The sequence below is a fragment of the Schistocerca serialis genome, chromosome 4 (genome assembly GCF_023864345.2).
Source record: "Schistocerca serialis cubense isolate TAMUIC-IGC-003099 chromosome 4, iqSchSeri2.2, whole genome shotgun sequence".
Taxonomy (NCBI): Eukaryota; Metazoa; Arthropoda; class Insecta; order Orthoptera; family Acrididae; genus Schistocerca; species Schistocerca serialis.
In genome coordinates this window covers 632,186,524-632,210,880 of record NC_064641.1, presented here as the reverse complement: position 1 = coordinate 632,210,880, position 24,357 = coordinate 632,186,524, and the positions used below count along the sequence as shown (strand labels likewise).

The 24,357-nt window shown below is 45.3% G+C and overlaps 1 protein-coding gene across 2 annotated transcripts in view; it reads right to left on the bottom strand.

Annotated features, from left to right (window-relative positions):
• LOC126475466 (slit homolog 2 protein) overlaps nucleotides 1-24,357 on the bottom strand; it is a 643,465-nt gene that overhangs the window by 457,876 nt on the left and 161,232 nt on the right. For both annotated transcript variants that reach the window (XM_050103348.1, XM_050103349.1), the window contains one exon: nucleotides 182-404. In XM_050103348.1, the coding sequence (XP_049959305.1) occupies nucleotides 182-404 (223 nt within the window). The remainder of the gene's footprint in view (nucleotides 1-181; nucleotides 405-24,357) is intronic.

Sequence of the window (24,357 nt, the reverse complement as noted above, 5' to 3'; positions counted from 1 at the left end):
TACATTGTAATTTTACGTGAAATTCAGTGATGTGCAATGCGACGTCATTTGATACCATTGTTCACGAGAAAAGTGTTCCAAAGGCTGTAGAATGCCAGATTTTCATGTATTATTCGGATGATCCTGAAACCTCACGAAGAATTTGTTGATAGCTGTAGCAAAACAGAAAGGAGGTACTCACTTCTCGAGGCCTTTGAACGCTTCCGGGTCGACGGCGTGCAGCTTGTTCTCGTACAGCGTGAGGATCTCCAGGGTGTCCAGGCCTTCGAACGCCCGCGCCCGCAGCGCGCTGATGCGGTTGTGGTTGAGGTTGAGCAGGATGAGGTGGTGCAGGTTGTGGAACGCAGCCGATGGGATGAGGCTCAGGTGGTTCTGCGACAGGTCCAGCTGCGTCAGCCCCTTGCCTGCAAATCACAAAGCAGTGCGTGGGTGAGGCACGTGGAAAGAGCGGGACGAGACGAGTACACAGGGTTACTCGAAACATTGTATTACTACTTCGCCTTGGTATGCAAGGCGGACCAGCACTCCAACGACAGAATTTCGGTGGTTGTTCATAGATGTATTCCGAGTATTTTCCTGTAACAGAACGGGGGTCTTGTTATAGGGCGAATGAATTTCGTTTGATTGGTTCAAAATGGCTCTGAGCACTATGTGACTTAACTTCTGAGGTCAACAGTCGCCTAGAACTTAGAACTAATTAAACCTAACTAACTTAAGGACATCACACACATCCATACCCGAGGCAGGATTCGAACCTGCGACCGGAGCGGTCGCTCGGCTCCAGGCTGTAGCGCCTAGAACCGCACGGCCACTCCGGACGGCCTTCGTTTGATTTGTATTGATGTTTTACTAAAAGTATCTGTACAACTGTTTAAAATGCGACAGTATGAACTGTGTGTCTTGCTGGGAAACAAACTTTTTTTGCTTACTCAGAGCACTTGCTGTTGAGAACAGTAATAACCAAGCTTGCATTCCGTGGTGCCTGCAGTATGTTCCGGATTTGATTTTCGATTGTTTTAGTTGTGCGTTAAAGGTTATACATAGCAATCTGGAGAGGTTTACTGACGAAGAGCTGGCCAATAAGCACCTCTAGAATGGATTCGCAAAACGCAATCGCAGAGCTGGAACAAACTGTGATAAAACTGCATGCGTTTCGTACGTAGGTTTATGCGTTAACCAGCATTTTGCGTGTTATTACAGGATGTTTCACTGTAGTAGATTTATTATCACGAATAGAGAGGTAACTTGGGTAAGAAGAAAAATAAATCATGATTAAATTATTAATCTGTAACGAACCACCGGATACATGGATTCTTTATACCAAAATACTCAGAGAAAATATCCCCATACGATCTCCAAAAGTTTGTTGGTAGAGTTCGAGATCACCCTTCACAAATTCATTGTGACATCTTCTCATGATGCTCCTGATGTCATTCAGTATAAAAGTGCATCATTTATTCAGTCAAGTAATGTCGTAGTATCGATCATGCGACCATTAGCAATTCCGTTAGTTCTGCAAAAGTATACTGCACAACACAATAATTAACGATGTAATTGTCTCGCATCGTGATTAAAGAGCTTAAAATTTAGCTCAAAGGTGCCTACAACTTTCCTTTAATAGTGCAAAACCTGGGTCTCCTGCGACGTCTCCTTTAAGCTCGATGACGTTTCCAATAGCAAGATGTCGACTCACGTGAAAACCGAGCCTCAGGAAAGGTGTAAGATGGGTTAATGACGTCAGATAGGCACCAAATGTCGTGACAATTCTGCCCGACGCCCACATGTCTACTAGCAGGTCCATGAACAGCAGCGTAGCCTAGGTACATTTTTAAAGTTCTCGACAAAGGCGGGGCAGTGGTACCAACGGTTTTGCCGAAATGGTGCTCTTGCAGGTACTCTTTGCCGGTTTATTCACCCATGTGTCAGTGTCGCACGCCTCCGTGATCACGTTACCTCGAGACACAAGGACTGAAAATCATAATCACCCTTTGCTACTTCGGATCACGTTCAGATTTCGTCGACTGGTTTTGAGCGGACCCCAGTCGCTCTACGCTGTACACGAGAATAAAATCTGCAGTCGCACTGCACAGCAAAGGGTCTGAACACGTTCAGTGGGGTTGCTTTCCCACGATGTTCTTAGTGAAGGGTTGAGTCGTCCAGGGGTTGTCAGCACTGTTTATCAAGAACGTCGTCGTCCTGTTCGCTGTAATGCGCATTGTCGTTTTAGACTCCAAAATGTGTGCGAATCAAAGCCCCAAGAAAATAGGTTGTTTCATTGACGCCATTTATTCCACTCCTTGAGGCCTTTTCGTCTCGAATTTGATGTCGGCCGTGTGACAGAAATGTTTACCTCGGCCACCCGTAAGAAATGGTAACAGCGCGCCAAGCTTTTGCACCATTACAGAGGAAGGTTGTAGACACATTGGAGCCAGATTTTAAACTTCTTGGTCGCAATGGGTGACAATTACGGCGTTTCGGGGAAGTGATCCTTTAGCTGTGTGATTTTAACGTCGCGCGTCGGGGCTCTGACCTCATCGCACAGGCGTCAGAAAAGGGAGTAAAATTTTGGTAAAAGGGGGAGTGACGACCTTCCCACAGGGTGACACGTCCACTGTGGCGGTGAGTAAAATTGTGGTGAAATTTGGTGCTAATGTGACATTTATTCGTTTGTTACGTTCCTTTTGTCTGTTACCTATATACAAGAACAGGCCAAATGTTGCATTTGAATTGGCATGAACATAGCACTTAATATTTCAGCATAATTTCAAATGTGTTAGTGTAACTAAGCATTATGGCGTTTAACTAGACTTACAGTTCACATGGACGTCTGAGCTCTGTCCATGTTTTCACGTGTGACGAAGCCATGTCTTTTAAAACGTCACCAATCCCGAGCGTGAAGTATCAGGGCGCCAAGCTTACAAACCATTACGGAGGAAGGTTGTAGACACATTTAAGTGATGTTTTAAACTTATTGGTCGCAGTGGGAGATAATTAGGGCGTTTCGAGAAAGTAATCCTTTAACTGCGGTGTGCTGCGTAGTTACTCTCATTGGTCTCTACTGTGTTCACAGAGTGTTTCGCCGAAGACTAGAGGTATGCGACTGTCCTACAATGAAACTGACATACCTCGTAGGTCACAGATCCTCCTAGTAGGTCTATCACCAATGAGTTATGGTTTGTCCAGCGAATATACAATCCGGTGACATCAGACAGAGAACAACAACAACGATCAACAGCCGGCCGATGTGGCTGAGCGATTCTAGGCGCTTCAGTCTGGAACCGCCCGACTGCTACGGTCGCAGTTCGAATCCTGCCTCGGGGATGTATGTGTGTGATGTCCCTCGGTTAGTTAGGTTTAAGTAGTTCTAAGTTCTAGGGGACTGATGACCTCAGATGGTAGGTCCCATAGTGCTTAGAGCCATTTGAACTATCAACATGGGAAAATATTTCTATTCGTAGTCCTCGCGGGGTTATGAAACTTCAAAAACGTTGTAGTAAGAACAAAATTTAATTTTTTATTGTCAAGTATTGGGTAATACTGAATCTCATACTATATTACGCATCTCATTTCAAAAATCTCCCTAACTAAAAGGACGTATTTTAGACCATATTTGAGTACGTTTACTGCTGACAACATTCTATAGGAATGGGCTTAGCACCACACAGTAATTAAAGATTTTGGTACAAATAATTTCAGAAATGACAACTCTTACAGAAGGTATCGTCTCACATCGCACAAACTTCTTTGCCGAAACTACAGACATCCATTTCTAATCACAACCTACACTGCATACGCTGCGATTAAATTTGCATTTCGTAAATATAATTTCATATGCGCTATATTTTGATGGTGCAAAACAAATTGAAAATATAGTATGAGAGGTTTACCATTTTTGAGTACAACAATACGTAGCTAATATCAACAATTTGTTCATTTCTTTTAGTACTGATAAAACTCACTCTCTCTCTCTCTCTGTCTCTCTTTGTGTGTGTGTGTGTGTGTGTGTGTGTGTGTGTGTGTGAGTGTGTGTGTGTGCGTGTGTATGCGTGCGTGCGCACGCGCACGTGAAACCGCCTCGTAACTTAGTTTACGTGTAAACTGAGAATGGTTCTTATGAATAGGAAGCGGTACATTTCCTTTGTACAGTACTCGGTCTCTACATTTTGCCTCTTTTCATACCAAACACATACACACACCCACACAGACACACACACGATTGTCAGTTCACTAAGAAAGGAATAAACTATACATGTTAACAACACTTCGTTTCATACTCGAAAAAAATGAGAATGCCCGCATAATACATTTAAGTGACTTACCTGCTCATGGTGCACCGAAATATGATACATATGAAACTAAGTTTGCCAAATACACAGTTAATTACAGTTTATGCAACGTAAGTAGGCTAGTGATTATAAATGGCGGTCTGTGCTGCAGCAATGAAGCTTGAGAATGTGAGAAATTGACTTCTTTAAGTTTTGTAAATCGTTAACTTATTTTCAAAAAGTATTTTAAACACTTCGTAGTGCACTTTAATAAGTCATAGCAGCAAAATATTAACGCGAATTCTTTACAGACGAATGGAAAAACTGGTAAAAGCCGACCTCGGGGAAGATCAGTTTGGATTCCGCAGAAATGTTGGAACACGTGAGGCAATACTGACACTACGAATTATCTTATAAGAAACATTAAGGAAAGGCAAACCTACGTTTCTAGCATTTGTAGACTTAGAGAAACCTTTTGACAATGTTGACTGGAATACTCTCTTTCAAATTCTGAAGGTGGCAGGGGTAAAATACAGGGAACGAAAGGCTATTTACAATTTGTACAGAAACCAGATGGCAGTTATAAGAGTCGAGGGACATGAAAGGCAAGCAGTGGTTGGGAAGGGAGTGAGACAGGGTTGTAGCCTCTCCCCGATGCTATTCAATCTGTATATTGAGCAAGCAGTAAAAGAAACGAAAGAAAAGTTCGAAGTAGGTATTAAAATCCATGGAGAAGAAATAAAAACTTTGAGGTTCGCCGATGACATAGTAACTCTGTCAGAGACAGCAAAGGACTTGGAAGAGCAGTTGAACGGAATGGACCGTGTCTTGAAAGAAGGGTATAAGATGAACATTAACAAAAGCAAAACGAAGATAATGGAATGTAGTCGAATTAAGTCGGGTGATGGGGAGGGAATTAGAGTAGGAAATGAGACACTTAGAGTAGTAAAGGAGTTTTGCTATTTGGGGAGCAAAATAACTGATGATGGTCGAAGTAGAGAGGATATAAAATGTACACTGGCAATGGCAAGGAAAGCGTTTCTGAAGAAGAGAAATTTGTTAACATCGAGTATTGATTTAAGTGTCAGGAAGTCGTTTCTGAAAGTATTTGTATGGAGTGTAGCCATGTATGGAAGTGAAATATGGACGATAAATAGTTTGGACAAGAAGAGAATAGAAGATTTCGAAATGTGGTGCTACAGAAGAATGCTGAAGATTAGATCGGTAGATCACATAACTAATGATGAAGTATTGAATGGAATTGAGGAGAAGACGGGTTTGTGGCACAACTTGACAAAAAGAAGGGACGGGTTGGCAGGACATGTTCTGAGGCATCAAGGGATCACAAATTTAGCATTGGAGGGCAGCGTGGAGGGTAAAAATCGTAGAGTGAGAGCAAGAGATGAATACACTAAGCAGATTCAGAAGGATGTAGGCTGCAGTAGGTACTGGGAGATGAAGAAGCTTGCACAGGATATAGTAGCATGGAGAGCTGCATCAAACCAGTCTCAGGACTGAAGACCATAACAACAACAACAGTGCAAATACATAGTATAGACGGCAACAATGGTTTAGATTTCTGGTGTGAACAAGGAAAGTTCTTAAATACTTTGTGAAACAAATGCCGTTAGTGTAGAGCAGAAATTCTTGAAAGGTTAAGCGTACTGTAGTGTGACAACTACGCCAGGGACCACGAACTCGTACCGCCAGTGGCCCATGAGAAAGTCGGCCGCATGCTACGCGGCGAGCGTCAGAGAAGTGGGCACTGTAGCTAACATACAACCACGCAGGGGGTAGCCGGGTGGACGACGTCAACTAGCATAAGGATGGACACGCTGTGAGGAGCCTGGTAGAAAACTGATGAACCCCTGCAGCCATTAGGATGGAACGTCAAGAACGCACATTTGAAAGCACGTGAATTATTCTGGTCTGGGAACAGTCGTTTTACCTGCCTTAGAAAACGTGACAATTCCAGCACCCCACAGGCACTGGGAGGATCATGCAAGAAGCGCGAAGAATTCGCACATGGAAGTATGTGAAAGAAGCCAGCCTTCTTAAAACGTTGTTTTCTGGACAGCAAGCACATTCTTTATTAATCACGGACGGCGGAAGACTGAGATGAAGCAAGGACATGAATCTGTCCAGGCCTCACGCAATGGGGGCGGTTGCAAAGAAGTGTTGTGTAGCTGATTTCACAACTTCTTCGGAAGGCAGAGAAATATTGGCAGAACCTGCCACCAACGATGGTGAACTCGTTGAGAAACAGCCAGTTCAAATGGTTCAAATGGCTCTGAGCACTATGCGACTTAACTGCTGAGGTCATCAGTCCACTAGAACTTAGAACTACTTAAACCTAACTAACCTAAGGACATCACACACATCCATGCCCGAGGCAGGATCCGAACCTGAGACCATAGCGGTCGCGTGGTTCCAGTCTGTAGCGCCTAGAACCGCTCGTCCAACTCCGGCCGGCAAAGAGCCAGTTCCTAGGTCACACACCAGCCCACGTTAGACAGGAAATTTCCACCCTGCACGGAGAGGCGTGGTCATGAAACGAGGATCAGTTGCTGGGCGGCATTGCAAATTGAGTCCGCCAATGATAAGAGAGGAGACAATTTCGAGGAACTATTGAGCTGAGAAATGGATGTGGAGTAGAGATCTACAGTCAGTCGGTGAGACAGCGTGGAAGCAAGAGGACATGTGGGCTCTTCCTTGCATCGCCAACATCCGCCTCCCGACACCGCGATATAGCAGCTCTGGCGACGCTGCCCACAACGATCATACAACACGAAGATCGTACCTCGGCGTCGCCGCTATGCCGCGATAGCTGATGCGGGCAGCCGATTCGCGCCGCGCATCTCCTAGGCGACGCTCGTACCGACGCAGCGCCTGCCGCCGACAGCTCTACGCGACTAATTACCACGAGTAATGGTGAGATGATTCGTCCCTCCCACCTACCCCTTAATAACTGAGTCGTATCTGTGGTATTAACGTTCGCTACCACACGTGTTAGGGGTTGCATTTATCGACCTCGGTCCGTATTAGTATCGTCGGACCCGCTAGCGCCGCTCCGCTGCTTGTATCAACTTTCTAGCGGGCTCTCGTCCACTCTTGCTCGGGACGTCAAGTAGCAAAGCTGCGTAGCCTTCAGCTGATAGGAAGCAACCTCTAACAAGGCGCTTAGTAACATATGGCCTAGGTGAGGCCTCAATAGCTATCTGTTTATACACTCCTGGAAATGGAAAAAAGAACACATTGACACCGGTGTGTCAGACCCACCATACTTGCTCCGGACACTGCGAGAGGGCTGTACAAGCAATGATCACACGCACGGCACAGCGGACACACCAGGAACCGCGGTGTTGGCCGTCGAATGGCGCTAGCTGCGCAGCATTTGTGCACCGCCGCCGTCAGTGTCAGCCAGTTTGCCGTGGCATACGGAGCTCCATCGCAGTCTTTAACACTGGTAGCATGCCGCGACAGCGTGGACATGAACCGTATGTGCAGTTGACGGACTTTGAGCGAGGGCGTATAGTGGGAATGCGGGAGGCCGGGTGGACGTACCGCCGAATTGCTCAACACGTGGGGCGTGAGGTCTCCACAGTACATCGATGTTGTCGCCAGGGGTCGGCGGAAGGTGCACGTGCCCGTCGACCTGGGACCGGACCGCAGCGACGCACGGATGCACGCCAAGACCGTAGGATCCTACGCAATGCCGTAGGGGACCGCACCGCCACTTCCCAGCAAATTAGGGACACTGTTGCTCCTGGGGTATCGGCGAGGACCATTCGCAACCGTCTCCATGAAGCTGGGCTACGGTCCCGCACACCGTTAGGCCGTCTTCCGCTCACGCCCCAACATCGTGCAGCCCGCCTCCAGTGGTGTCGCGACAGGCGTGAATGGAGGGACGAATGGAGACGTGTCGTCTTCAGCGATGAGAGTCGCTTCTGCCTTGGTGCCAATGATGGTCGTCTGCGTGTTTGGCGCCGTGCAGGTGAGCGCCACAATCAGGACTGCATACGACCGAGGCACACAGGGCCAACACCCGGCATCATGGTGTGGGGAGCGATCTCCTACACTGGCCGTACACCACTGGTGATCTTCGAGGGGACACTGAATAGTGCACGGTACATCCAGACCGTCATCGAACCCATCGTTCTACCATTCCTAGACCGGCAAGGGAACTTGCTGTTCCAACAGGACAATGCACGTCCGCATGTATCCCGTGCCACCCAACGTGCTCTAGAAGGTGTAAGTCAACTACCCTGGCCAGCAAGATCTCCGGATCTGTCCCCCATTGAGCATGTTTGGGACTGGATGAAGCGTCGTCTCACGCGGTCTGCACGTCCAGCACGAACGCTGGTCCAACTGAGGTGCCAGGTGGAAATGGCATGGCAAGCCGTTCCACAGGACTACATCCAGCGTCTCTACGATCGTCTCCATGGGAGAATAGCAGCCTGCATTGCTGCGAAAGGTGGATATACACTGTACTAGTGCCGACATTGTGCATGCTCTGTTGCCTGTGTCTATGTGCCTGTGGTTCTGTCAGTGTGATCATGTGATGTATCTGACCCCAGGAATGTGTCAATAAAGTTTCCCCTTCCTGGGACAATGAATTCACGGTGTTCTTATTTCAATTTCCAGGAGTGTATGTATGCAGCCAAGAAAAATCCTGTAAAACCAGTTAAGTGCAATATACTCGTATATTATTTTTTGCAATCGACTTGTAATTATTTTAGTCGTTGCAGACCCAGGCCATGCTGCTATCACCTTATCGACGTTACTCACAAACCTGCTGTGATTTATATGTTTCTATTTACCGTTGGCCGTCAGTCAACATTGGCTATGACTCGTTCGTCAACATCAAAACAGTATCTCTTCCATTAATACAACACCTCCTTAATCTCATAACCTTTTGTGTTTGATATTACACAACTAGACACTAAAATAGCTACACCACGAAGATGACGTGCTACAGATGCGAAACTTAACCGACAGCAAGAAGATGCTGTGATATGCAAATGATTAGCTTTTCGGAGCATTCACACAAGTTTGGCGCCGATGGCAATGCCTACAACGTGCTGACATGAGGAAAGTTTCCAACCGATTTCTCATACACTAACAGCAGTTGACCGGCGTTGCCTGGTGAAACGTTATTGTGATGCCTCGTGTATGGAGGAGAAATGCGTACCATCACGTTTACGACTTTGATAAAGGTCGGATTGTAGCCTATCGCGATTGCGGTTTATCGTATCGCGACATTGCTGCTCGCGTTGGTCGAGATCCAATGCCTGTTGGCAGAACATGGAATCGGTGGGTTCAGGAGGGTAATATGGAACACCGTGCTGGATCCTAACGGCCTCGCATCACTAGCAGTCGAGATGACAGGCATCTTATCCGTATGCTGTAACGGATCGTTCAGCCACGTCTCGATCCCTGAGTCAACAGATGGGGACGTTTGCAAGACAACAACCGTCTGCACGAACAGTTGGACGTCGTTTGCAGCAGCATGGACTATCAGCTCGAAGACCGTGGCTGCGGTTACCCTTGACGCTGCATCACTGACAGGAGCGCCTGCGTTGGTGTACTCAACGACGAACCTGGGTGCACGAATGGCAAAACGTCATTTTTTCTGATGAATCCAGGTTCTGTTTACAGAATCATGATGGTCGCATCCGTGTTTGGCGACATCACGGTGAACGCACGTTGGAAGCGTGTATTCGTCATCGCCATACTGGCGTATCACCCGGCGTGATGGTATGGGGTGCCATTGGTTACACGTCTCGGTCGCCTGTTGTTCACATCTGAAATGTAACGTCCACTTTGAACAGTGGACGTTACATTTCAGATGTGTTACGACCCGTGGCTCTACCATTCATTGGATCCCTTCGAAACCCTACATTTCAGCAGGATAATGCACGACAGCATGTTGCAGGTCCTGTACGGGACTTTCTGGATACAGAAAATGTTTGACTGCTGCCCTGGCCAGCACATTCTCCAGATCTCTCACCAACTGAAAACTTCTGGTCAGCCAATGGTGGCAGAGCAACTGCTTCGTCACAATACTCCAGTCACTACTCTTGATGAACTGTGGTATCGTGTTGCAGCTGCATGGGTAGCTCTAGCTGTACACGCCATCCAAGCTCTGTTTGACTCAATGCCCAGGCGTATCAAGGCCATTATTACGGCCAGAGGTGGTTGTTCTGGGTACTGATTTCTCAAGATCTAAGCACCCAAATTGCGTGAAAATATAATCACATGTCAGTTCTAGTATAATATATTTGTCCAATGAATACCCGTTTATCATCTACATTTCTTCTGGGAGTAGCAATTTTAATGGTCAGTAGCGTATTTGATTACTGATGTCAATTACTTGTTGGTAATTTTCATGTTATGTGACGTCAAAAATAATTTCTCTACTCACTACATTAGAATAACCCATTTTAATTATTACCCAAAAGAAACGTTTGTTCTTACCATGTCTTCACAGATTTGTGGCAGCAAGAGGTGTATGAGGAGTGGTATTTTTCCATGTTCGTCATTTTACACCGTCCGTCCCAAAAAGATCCGAGACTAATTTTTTCTCTTGCATATAGGTGGCGTCTGCGCAAAAATTACGGCTGCAGCTTGAACTAACAACCGTAAACAACAGATGTGCATTCGACGAGTCAGTTGTGTGTGCAGGCAATGGTAAGTAGTTGACGAGCGGCGGAAGTGTGTCAAAGTTGTTGTGCCATAAAGCCCAATTGAGCAATATCTTCAAATCTAGTCTTCAAGACATTCTCCATAATATTTTGAAGAGAGTGTGTGCAAATTTGTCCTCACACCTTGACCCCATACCAACAACAGTGACGTGTCGGACGGCTGCTGCGACCTGACTGAAAGGAGAAACGCGGACATAATCTTCTAGGAAAAATCATAATGGGTGACGAGACTTTGTGTTATGGGTGCGAACCTACCATAGAACGACGAAGTGCAGAATGGGTCTCTTGATTCTTCAGCAAGACCGAAGAATATGCGACTGTGATGTGTAAGTGGAACAACATCCCAAAGTAGGACTTTTCTGAAAGTTTCACGTGATTGTATGAACACTCTGTGCGATGTACTAAAGAGGACGAATACTACGCACAACACTTGAAACATTAAAACCGTCACCTGAATTTTTCTCTTTTTTTTCTTTTAGCCGAATCTCGAAACTGCACGAGGATAACAATAGGTCATTATGTTGAAATTCAGTTTTGCACTTATGATAGTAAATTATTATGTTGAAATTCAGTTTTGCACTTATGGTAGTAAACTGAAACAGAGTTTCAGCGTCATAGCTCGAAATACTCCAGAGTATTTTATGGAACCCACAAATACTTGCTTCAAAGTACAGTCTGTTGGCTAATTCCGTTCCACTGGTTCGAACCCGCCAAATGTGTTCCATAAAACACTTTCATACGACATGCCTTTCACATCTTGTTAGCAATCTGTTTTCTTTTTTTTTTCATTAATACATGTACATCTACATAGATATTCTGCAAGCCAAGATACAATGCATGTCGGAGGGTGGCTTGTACTACTCCTGGCCATTCCCTGTCCTGTTCTACTTGCAAATGAAACGAGGAAAATATGACTGTCTTATGCTTTCATAAGAGCCCTGGTTTCTCTTGTCTTCACCAGCTTTACTTGGCGGCAATAGGGTAGTTTCGCAGTCTGTTGCAGATGCCTGTTCTCTAAACATTGTCAATAGTCTTTCATGAATAGAAAATCTTCTTCCCTTCAGGGATTCCCATTTGAGTTCACGCAGCATTTCCGTAACACCCTCGTGTTGATCTAACCTACTGATAACGACTGTAACAATATACCACCGGCTTGCCGCGATTCAATAGAATAATTTTTGTTTGGAAACTTATACACTCCTGGAAATTGAAATAAGAACACCGTGAATTCATTGTCCCAGGAAGGGGAAACTTTATTGACACATTCCTGGGGTCAGATACATCACATGATCACACTGACAGAACCACAGGCACATAGACACAGGAAACAGAGCATGCACAATGTCGGCACTAGTACAGTGTATATCCACCATTCGCAGCAATGCAGGCTGCTATTCTCCCATGGAGACGATCGTAGAGATGCTGGATGTAGTCCTGTGGAACGGCTTGCCATGCCATTTCCACCTGGCGCATCAGTTGGACCAGCGTTCGTGCTGGACTTGCAGACCGCGTGAGACGACGCTTCATCCAGTCCCAAACATGCTCAGTGGGGGACAGATCCGGAGATCTTGCTGGCCAGGGTAGTTGACTTACACCTTCTAGAGCACGTTGGGTGGCACGGGATACATGCGGACGTGCATTGTCCTGTTGGAACAGCAAGTTCCCTTGCCGGTCTAGGAATGGTAGAACGATGGGTTCGATGACGGTTTGGATGTACCGTGCACTATTCAGTGTCCCCTCGACGATCACCAGTGGTGTACGGCCAGTGTAGGAGATCGCTCCCCACACCATGATGCCGGGTGTTGGCCCTGTGTGCCTCGGTCGTATGCAGTCCTGATTGTGGCGCTCACCTGCACGGCGCCAAACACGCATACGACCATCATTGGCACCAAGGCAGAAGCGACTCTCATCGCTGAAGACGACACGTCTCCATTCGTCCCTCCATTCACGCCTGTCGCGACACCACTGGAGGCGGGCTGCACGATGTTGGGGCGTGAGCGGAAGACGGCCTAACGGTGTGCGGGACCGTAGCCCAGCTTCATGGAGACGGTTGCGAATGGTCCTCGCCGATACCCCAGGAGCAACAGTGTCCCTAATTTGCTGGGAAGTGGCGGTGCGGTCCCCTACGGCATTGCGTAGGATCCTACGGTCTTGGCGTGCATCCGTGCGTCGCTGCGGTCCGGTCCCAGGTCGACGGGCACGTGCACCTTCCGCCGACCCCTGGCGACAACATCGATGTACTGTGGAGACCTCACGCCCCACGTGTTGAGCAATTCGGCGGTACGTCCACCCGGCCTCCCGCATTCCCACTATACGCCCTCGCTCAAAGTCCGTCAACTGCACATACGGTTCACGTCCACGCTGTCGCGGCATGCTACCAGTGTTAAAGACTGCGATGGAGCTCCGTATGCCACGGCAAACTGGCTGACACTGACGGCGGCGGTGCACAAATGCTGCGCAGCTAGCGCCATTCGACGGCCAACACCGCGGTTCCTGGTGTGTCCGCTGTTCCGTGCGTGTGATCATTGCTTGTACAGCCCTCTCGCAGTGTCCGGAGCAAGTATGGTGGGTCTGACACACCGGTGTCAATGCGTTCTTTTTTCCATTTCCAGGAGTGTAACTTATTTAGAGCAAGGTATTACATTCTTAACCCTGATATTAAATTTTCTTTTCTGTTATTAGACCTTATCATCAGTGGTTAACCTGTAGCAATATAAAATAGGTATTGAATTTATAATCTACGAATTGACCACCATTATGATATATCGTGCAGGTGGCTCACGCGACATGGAGCAAACCATCTAGCTGTAAGTGAGTAACATCACAGCAAGATGATTTACATGTAGCCTGAGGAACATACTGACTTGCGCGAGATGTGAAGGTGTTTTCTGCTCTGTTTCCTTCTTTATTCCACAGTGAACCTTCTTTACCATCTAATATTTTTTCCTTTTCTTGTTAATCCTTTAACTGTTATAATTTCTAGCTCCCCCCCCCCCCTCCGTCTGGTTTCGATATCTGCATTCACTACAATCACCTCTTGTACCTATTTTCGAGATTGATGTGTTCATTCTATTGCTGACGTACTGGGAAAAAATTTTTGAGTTAATATGTTTACCAGTTCCTTTGACATGTTCAAAAACATAGCACATTCCTGTTTGGAACTATAACGTTCCATGTTGCTTCTTAATATACAGCCACAATTTCAATTCTTTGGTCCAGAATTTTTGTCATGGTTTTTCTCTTTTTTTCTTCCATTCACTCTCTTCTCTGTATATGAAGCGTCGTGAAGTATTTAGTTACATAAAGTGATTGGTGTTTCATTAATACATTACGATAGCTAATGTTTGTATTTAATGAATGAAGCTATTTTGTCACTGTGCTAGGAGAACAGCAAGGCCTCTGAATCTTTCTGATTCTGGCTTCATTCCATCTTTTACTAAGCCATTTTGAATTTTGATATTGTTGTGGTTTTAGATCGTTGTATAAAGAAGTATTAAGATTTAAGTACATCTAAAACGTTAATCGTGGACAAAATTTGAGACATGTTTTCTTAGCGGCTGTTTTCGAAAAAAATTTGAATAATGGAAGAGTACGAGTTCAGATCTAAGAAAAATAGCTATACAAAAACCAGGCAACTAACCAGGACTATTTTATTTTTGTTTCTCAGTTTGATATGACTGTTCGTTTCAATATTTCTGCCTTTTCGCCATCGAGTGTGCTAGAGGACCAGGACGTCAGACTCCTAATCGAAATACTTGAGTTTGACTTTCATACCCACGAGAGAATGTTTCGTGAACCTAATTTGTATGTAATCTCCCACACTATTTTAAGAGTAAGACAGTTGTTCATACTTGATTTCGATAAATGTGCGTTTCACTAGTAGAAGGAAAACAGGAAAATGTTGCGAAAAATGTCGCTGTGGTATGTTACAGCAGCTTCAGACAGTACAAGAGTCGCAATCGAGACCCGTCTGGGTCCCTGTGCGCTTGAGGTACAAGACCATCAGCCAGAGCTCTCACTGACGGGCAGAGTGTTTGCCCAGCTGCTTAATGCGAGCTGCCGGCTCCTGCTCAGAGGAGAGCGAGGACCTCTTGGCTCACTGCCACCGCTTTACTCGCAGTCAGCACAAGTGGGTGTCGAGCAGACTGGAACACTGTTTGTGTTTCCACTGTCTACGGCCAAGCGTGGTAATGACACTACCGTATCAGTTACTACTGGACGAATTTGGAGTGAACAATGGAACACGTGGAGCTCAATGAATTATTTCGCAGTGTACATGGATCAATAAAGTTGCCCCCGAGCGCTAAACATAGCACTAGAAGACGACTATAACTGCCGTTATAAGGAAACGAGAGTGGTTGGGCGACATTCTTCTGGCTCCACAAAGCTACGTATTACAACTCATTCTTCTTCCAGAGATGTAAGAAGCTAAAGAAGTCTTAAAGCCTTTCGTTGCAAAAGTAAGTTTAATCTGGTAGGCCTCGTAATGTTTTGGAGCAATTTAGTGATAACTTGATTCACTTGGCTTCTAACGACATTGCCAGTAGTCGAGCATATAAAATCGAGAATTATTATTTATGGAAAGAGAATGGAACAAGCACAAATATTAATTGTATAGGAAGTGAAACCAGGCATGTACTGTGTTCCCGTATCATGGTTCATTGGTAAAATTTGAGCCCAATTAGATGGTGACTTAATCTTAAAGTTTATACACTTCTAATATATTTATACTAAATAGGACAATACTTCGTACTGAATTCTTTGGCACTTGTAACCATACATTCACATTTACCTCGAAAGAGGCTCGATTTTTGATTTATGTTTCTTCTGTAGCACATCGACAAGAGCGATGCACGCTGATGTCTCTCTACCTACTCAGATGACTGTCCCGTAGTAGACTCGATATGACATCTTGTTGCCTGTCTTTTTTTTTGCCTTTACATGTTCATTGGAACGTTTTTACTTGTGTTACGGTCTACTTTCATCCATGTCAATTTCCGCTCTGAATTTTGACACACCCTGCATTAGATAGTAGCTGTCGCTAAGTTTGACGATGGCAGTGGAGGTCCGACTGCTTTCGCATACCTGCACCAAACGTCCATGCTATGATGGTGATGATGATTGATTTCTGGGGCACTCAACTGCGCAGTCATCAGCGCCCGTACACACAATTTTTACAAGTCCATTTTTCATGCTGTCTAATTAAGCCACTCTCACGAATGATGATGATGATGATGATGATGATGATGTCGACAACACAAACATCAATTCCCTGGACAGAGAAGTCCATGCTATCGACAGGCCTCTCAAGTCCGATCTTACTTCAGCCTTCTTCATTCCGTCTTTTTCTCTCCCTCCCTCTGTACCTATCTCGTTGTCAGCCTTCTCTCATTTCTGTGTTACTCAAACACACACACACACACACACACACACACACACACACACACACACACACACACAAATACTCACACACAAGCAAGTCCACACGTGATACGACATGCGATACGAAATCACGTTCATCAGGCACACGCTCTCAAAAAATAGTTGAAATGGCTCTGAGCACTATGCGACTCAACGTCTGAGGTCATCAGTCGCCTAGAACTTAGAACTAATTAAACCTAAATAACCTAAGGACATCACACACATCCATGCCCGAGGCAGGAGTCGAACCTGCAACCGTAGCGGTCGCTCGGCTCCAGACTGTAGCGCCTAGAACCACACGGCCACTCCGGCCGGCAGGCACACGCTCTCATTGTGTGTGCAGTGTAATTTGTGACTATAAATGGACGTCAGTGCCGTGCCTGTGAGTGTTGCAGATCCTCAAGTTATTTATACCAAGCGTTCAAGACTTTTGTTTTTGTTCAAGATTTTTGTGCTTGTCGGACTGTAGCTGCACCATGCGTATGTCTTTCTATATAATATAAACTAAAAACTTAGTTAGAACCTTACATTTTAACCCAGAGACTGGGGAAATTCGAAATAGGGAGGTGGTAGGTGCAGTACAGGTTAATGATATGAAATGTAAAACAGAGAACCTGCGGTAGCTGGATGATGGTACAGTAAAGTCACAGCCGCAGAATCACTAAGAGTGGCCAGCTACAACAAGAACAACAGGTATAGTCCCGGGTACGAATGACTGGTATTCATAGGTTAAGTGGCCAAGGAGCAATGTTGTCAGATATAGCGTACTGTGCGCCTATCACTACGGCAAAAGTAAAATACACAACAACACGCAAGACATATCTCTGTGTGTAAATTTATTTTCTGTCACTAGTTCTAACGAACTCGAAAAACTGCAAAGAACTATTGAGTATCAGGTTGGCTACAATTGCTTGAAGTTATTTGTTGACGCTTCCCAATGGGAAAATAAAGAACTATCGTAATTTTGTTTATTTAGCAGTTTTTGATCCCATTGTTTAATCATTTCGTTGTTAACTACCTGTTAGCGAATATATCCGCATGTTAACAGTTATAATCTGACAAGAAATACTCGTCACTATCTGTCGAACACACTCTCTCCTTTTAAATTCCTTCTGTATTTAACTTATGATAATGGAAAAATTGCACTCACTTCGCTGCCAGCGTCTGGTTGCGAATCTTTTCGTTGACTCTCTTTGAACTATCACTGTCCCAACTTTGTCTTTCTAAAGTTATACAAAAAGTTTCGAAAGTGTCGAGTGTTCCTTTCTCTTATAGTACCTATCTATATTTCGATGAGGGCGCCTTTCTGGAAATCAAACTAAGATTGTAAATGTGCCTTCTGGGCCTGATTTTTTCACCGGAGTCAGTGGCTTAGTTATGCCAGACTTGTCACGGTTCTCACTGAGCTGTTCTGCTCCTATGGTTATAGCAGTGTTTTCCTTTTCACAGCCTGATCGACAGGGAATAAGGGCTCTCCAGCCTTCTTTTCATTCTGAAGGGGCTGCCTTACCACAAACACAAGGTCACTGGCCAGTCTGTGCAGCAAGCTTTTCTTCTGCCGTTTTACTTCACGTGTTGTGCTTGCGCCACTCGTCATTTTGGATTAGATAGCAGCCAAAAACTACTAAAAACATCAACCACGAAATAAATGGCAAACTAGATAACAGTTTAAACAGAACGAAAATATGACGCCAGTTACACGTAGGAAACTCACTATTATGAATTACCGTAACAACACGTAACAATAACCATTCAAATTATCATAAAAGTTATAACGATTAAAAGGTCAAGAGTAATGTATGAACGTGCTTTATTCGCAGCTACCGGTTTCACGTCAGTACAGACGCGTCTTCAGGTTTATCTGTCAAGAACACTGATCACTGTGTGATATTTTTGAAATGGTGGAAATACGGAACCACAGCGTTGGCACTCATCCAAAAAAAAATCCTAATGTGGAAGGACGATTGCAGAGTCCCAGCTTTCGGAAAGTTACCAACGTTAAGGCTCAAAACATATTAATGGATGTCATAATAAAATTTAGTACACCCAATAGATGCCCCTCAAAATGTAAAAAGTACGATTGCTGAATTAGCCAGGCCTAGAAAAAAGCGGCAGGAAAACGAATAATGAATGGGACGCTACTTGGAACGAGTATAAAACGCATAAAAATTAACAAACCTCTAGTTAAGTAATATAAATACAAGGGAATTAGCACAAAAATATACACTTAAGAACCAAATAAACGGGTACAACTGCCTAATATCGAGTAGGGATCCGCCGAGCACGCAGAATCCTGCAGGGATGTCCATAAAGCCGTAAGAGTACGAGGAAGTGGAGATCTCTTCTGAACAGCACGTTGCAATGCATCCCAGATATGCTCAATAATGTTCATATCTAGGGAGTTTAGTGGCCAGCGGAAGTGTTAAAAACTCAGAAGAGAGTTCATGGAGCCACTCTGTAGTAATTATGGACGTGTGGGGTGTTGCATTGTCCTGATGGGATTTCCCAAGTCCGTCGGAATGCACAATGGACATGCATGGATGCAGGCGATCAGGCATGATGCTTACGTACGTGTCAACTGTCTGAGCCGCATCTAGACGTATCAGGGGTCCCATATCACTCCAACTGCATACGCCCTACACCACTAGAGAGCCTCCACCAGCTTGGACAGTCCCCCGCTGATATGCAGGGTCCATGGGTTCATGAGGTTGTCTCCATGCCCGTCCGTACACGTCAATGCGCTCGATAGAATTTGAATCGAGATTCGTCCGACCAGGCAGCATTTTTCGTCATCAACAGTCCAATGACGGTGCTGACGGGCCCAGGCTAGCTGTATAGCTTTGTGTCGTGCAGTCACCAAGGGCTCCGAAAACCCACATCGGTAATGTTTCGTTGAATAGCTCGCACGCTGACACTTGTTGATGGCCCAGCATTGAAATCTGCAGCGATGTACGGAAGGGTTGCACTTGTGTCACATTGAAGGATTCTCTTCAATCGTCGTTGGTCGCGTTTTTGCAAGATCTTTTTCCTGCCGCCGCAATGTCGGAGATTTGATGTTTCTACCGGCTTCCTGATATTCAAGCTACACTTGTGAAATGGTTGTACGGGAAAATCCCTATTTCATGGCTACCTCCTGCCCCGACTATAACACCACGTTCAAACTCGCTTGAATCTTGATAACCCGCCATTGTAGCCGCAGTAATCGATCTAGCAACTGTGCCAGACACTTGTTGTCTTATATAGGCGTTGCCGACCACTGCGCCGTATTCTGCCTGTTTACATATCTTTGTACTGGAATACGCATGCTTATACTAGTTTCTTTGGCTCTTCCATGTATAATATCCTAATGAAATGTAGATAATGGAAGACATCTGAAAAATAGCTTACCAGATAACACCCCGAAGGATGTATTATATGACCCGGTAAACAGTAGTTGTATGAAACGGAAGTAAATAAAACTCGAAATCTCGTGTGACGTGCTTACATTCGACGTTTTGCTAACCAACCGATGTGGTGCAAGCTGCCCGTGGAGGCTAGCAGTACAATGGAAGGCGGTCGGCCACGGTGCCCAAAGAGGAAAACATAGTAAACATACGAACAGCTACAAGGAGAAAATTTGTTAATGTCCAGGACTACGGTTCTGTATTTCTATCATCTCCAAAAATTCGCACAGTGATTTGTATCCCTGACAAATAAACCCCACAATGCGTCCATACTGAAGTGAAACCGGTGTTTTAGAATAAAGCATTTCATACAGCTGTGCGGCTATTAGAAACACCTCATCATTCTTGAACTTTCAATAGTTATAATTTTTATGGTATTTGAATAGTTATTAAGTGTTGGGTGTTGTTATTCTTATTAACAATGTTTCTGAGCTGGTTGCTCTCCCCAGAAAGGGGTTTGTACCCACTGTTATGTGTTAACAGAAGTGCGCGTTCGTTTTGCAGCCCGGCAGCGTGGCTTATGCTGCCTGCTCAACCGCTGTCAATTGCTGACTGGCTTTCTGCTGTCAATAGGCGACAAAATGACCCACTACCAAAGACTTGCCCACAGAATATAGCTCCATTCCGATTCATAAGCTGAAGATAGCGAGGTATGTTGACGCTTAAATTGATGAAAAAAATTTTAATATCATGTCACACACATGGCGCATTTCAGAACGTTGTGACATAGTAAACACACTAGAATAGCCGTTGGTGATACAAAAAAACGCATCTCCGATTTTCATGACTGAATATGGCCAGATGCTCCTACCTGAGTATCTAAATTCTGTAAAATGCAATGAAAAAGCAGCTGGATGTGTTCCTCGTTCTCGTAACTTAAGAGTTCACGACGAATCGCGTTCCTGGACGACCGTGACGAACAAAATGCCAACGATATCCCACATACTTTCGCGAGGCGATACGTAGAGCTAATGTCAAGACGCAGTCGTACCTATTGTACTTAGAAAATGCCTTCAAACGTTCACCGTATGCAGCCGGATTTTGTCTTCATGAAATACGTCGCATGATGTTGCTTGAGGAAGAGGCAGTACCTCAGTAAGTAAAACTTCTCGGATGTTCGGAGTACCCACAGAATGTGGGAGTTAGCACCAGCATGTTGCGACAATAGACTGAAGCGCCAAAGAACCTGGTACAGACATGCGTTTTCAAATACAGAGATATGTAAACAAGCAGAATACGGCGCTGCGGTCGGCAAAGCCTATATAACACAAGTGTCTGGCGCAGTTCTTAGATTGGTTACTGCTGCTACAATGGCAGGCTAGCAAGCTTTATGTGAGTTTCAACGTGGAGTTACAGTCGGCGCTCGAGGAATGGGAAACAGCATCTCTGTGATAGCCATGAAGTTGGGATTTCCCCGTACAACCATTTCACGAGTATACCGTGAATATCAGGAATCCTGTAAAACAAAATCTCCGATATCGCTGCAGCCGGAAAAAGATCCCGCAAGAACGGGACCAACGATGATTGAAGAGAATTCTTCAGTGTGACACAAGAGCAATCCTTCCGTAAATTGCTGCAGATTTCAATGCTGGGCCATCAACAAGTGTCAGTGTGCGAACCGTTCAAAGAAACATCATCTATATGGGCTTTCGGAGCCGAAGGCCCACTCGTGTACCCTTGATGACTGCACAACACAAAGCTTTACGTCTCGCCTGGACCCGTCAACCGACAATGGACTGTTGTTGACTGGAAAAATGTTGCCTGGTCGGACGAGTCTCGTTTTAAATTCTATCGAGCAGATGGACGTGTACGGGTATGGAGACAACCTTCTGAATCCGTGGTCCCTGCATGTCAACAGAGGACTCTTCAAGCTGGTGGAGGCTGTGTAATGACGTGGAGCGTATACAGTTGGTGTGATATGGGTCTCCTCATATGTCTAAACACGACTCTGACTGGTGATAAGTGCGTAAATATCCTGTCTGATCACCTGCATCCATACATGCTCATTGCACATTCCGACGGATTGGGGCAATGCCAGAAGCACAATGCGACACCCCACACATCCAGAATTACTACAGAGTGGCTCCAGAAACACTCTTCTAAGTTTAAAAACTTCCACTGGCCACCAAACACCCCAGACATGACCATAATTGAGCATATCTGGGATGCCTTGCAATGTGCTGTTCAGAAGAGATCTCCATCCGCTCGTACTCTTACGGATGTATGGACAGCCTTACAGGATTCATGGTGTCAATTCCCTCCAGCATCATACCACGTAAAGTTGCGGCAGTTCTGCTTGCTCGAGGGGCCCTGCACGATACTAGGCAGGTGTATCAGTTTGGGTCTTCGGTGCATTATGTTCTAGTTGTTGATATTCCGTGCAGCCGTGCACGGCACAGAAGTTTCATTGCTGCTCTTGCGATGATGTCAAGCACAGCGGTACACTACTTGTCGCGCAACCAAGTCTATACGGACTACCTCATGCACATAAATAGGGTAACCACAAAAGAACGCGCTCCATAATAAACCTTTATATGCAATGAAGATAGTTCTAACTGTCGAAATGACTTCCGTACGCACAACTATGTAAGCTTCTTCATTTATAATAGAGGTAATGCGGGATTTTGAAATTCTGAATACGACCCTCTTCTGTCAGATGGTACCACACACACACACACACACACACACACACACACACACACACACACACACAAAGAGGAATAACAGAATGTCCTGTGCCAGTCTGTTTCGCGAAAATCAATCAGTACCGCCTCTCGAACTCGCTCTGCCGCCAGCTTTGACCCCTTTGATGTCGACAATTCACATTAGTGTCCGCTTTCAGGTTCCACTTCGTTTGATGGCTCTAAGGTAACTGGCAAGCAGAGCCGGACACTACTACCGTCAAAGGGCGGTCCTCAGCGTACGTGACAATTCTGGCCTTCCAGCGGTAATAACCTGGATATAGGTTAAAATTATTCGAATTCGGCTGAGTGGTCTTTGCGGCTGCCTGCCATGCAACGGGCCCTGTTTCAATACCCGGGTGGTTCGCAGATTTTGCCCTCTCGGTGAACGCCTGTTGTATTGTCCTTACCATCATCGACGACCAAGTCGACGTAGTGGTTTCGAATAAAACTACACTTGAATTTTGCAATCCGGACATTCCTTTCACATGTAGGTGGAAGACTGGCGGATGTACAGTAGTATCACTCCCTATGAAACATGTCCCAGTCGTCGCAATGATAACTCGCGGCGGTAGTATGCCTGTTCACAGAACGGCTTTAGAAGCAATACATCGGCACAACACGTTTCTGATTGTTGCACAATGTACTCCAGGAAGATCTCTGTAACTTCAGCACCAGCAATGTGAGATATCTTCATGTTCATTCCCCGTGTGTTCTTATCTTCATCACTTTCATCACAACATTTGTGTACGCTTTCGACTATCTCTTCGTTTTTAAAGTTTGGTCATAAATGGTTGCTCGTCCAACATTTTATTCAGCAGCAATGGCTTTCTGCGAAGCGCCTCAGTTCAACTTATCTCTAATTTCGAATTTCTGCTTCACGTCTAATGTAACGTGTTTCCTTTCAGAAGCCACGGCATTGAACCATGAAGAGAGCCACAATTTCAAACATGTATAACATTGTTTAGCACTGAAATTAACAAACAACATTGTTGCGTCGTTTCTGCTTGGGCGGTTAGAGACTGTACGCGGGACTGAGTACTGACTGATTGGAGTACTGACGGGCGGCTTAGCGAGTATTTAATGTACAAGCACTAGGCGGACGAACAAGCCCACAAGGTATCTCCTGGCCAATGATGCCATACGATCATTTAATTTTTTCTGAGTATTAAAATTTCTACAAACGCTGCATACTTCAAACGAAAGGAAGGTCAAAGCTTAACAGTTACCTTTCGGGTACGAGAAGGGGAGAGGGGTACAGAAACTCGTAACCCGGTAAGTTTCCGAAAATGTGGACACGTTGTTTTTAGCGGAACGTCTACTTAATTTCATATGTTTTAGAGTTAGTCGTAGACGCATTGTCCTTCGACATACGGGGGTCTGTGGAGATGGCACGCAGCAACAAATTACATCAACAAGTTGCATAAAATTATCACGTTCCTATTAATTTCTCTGCACGCTAGCTCATCGAAGAGCGAAAAAAAAAATAACGTAGGGAAAGAGAGCTAAGAGAATCATTAATTCGTTCGAGTGCTCGCTATTTGTGAAGAATAAGAGAAAGAGACAGTCAACCAAACATTTGATTTAGTCTACTACAGAGCAATCGAATTACCACGTCGAGAGACACGGGTGAAGCTAAATTTGTCCTTTATAACTAACATAAAAGTACAGAGGATAACGTCGTCGTCAGTAAAATCTACGAGGGACCGTCATCGGACATCACTACAGGTCGCGGCTGGTAGAGATTGAGGGAACTCTGACAGGCAACAGTACGTCAGGGACATCCTGCGTCCTCACGCGTTACCTCACATGTGACAGTATCATGGCCCCATTTCTCAACAGG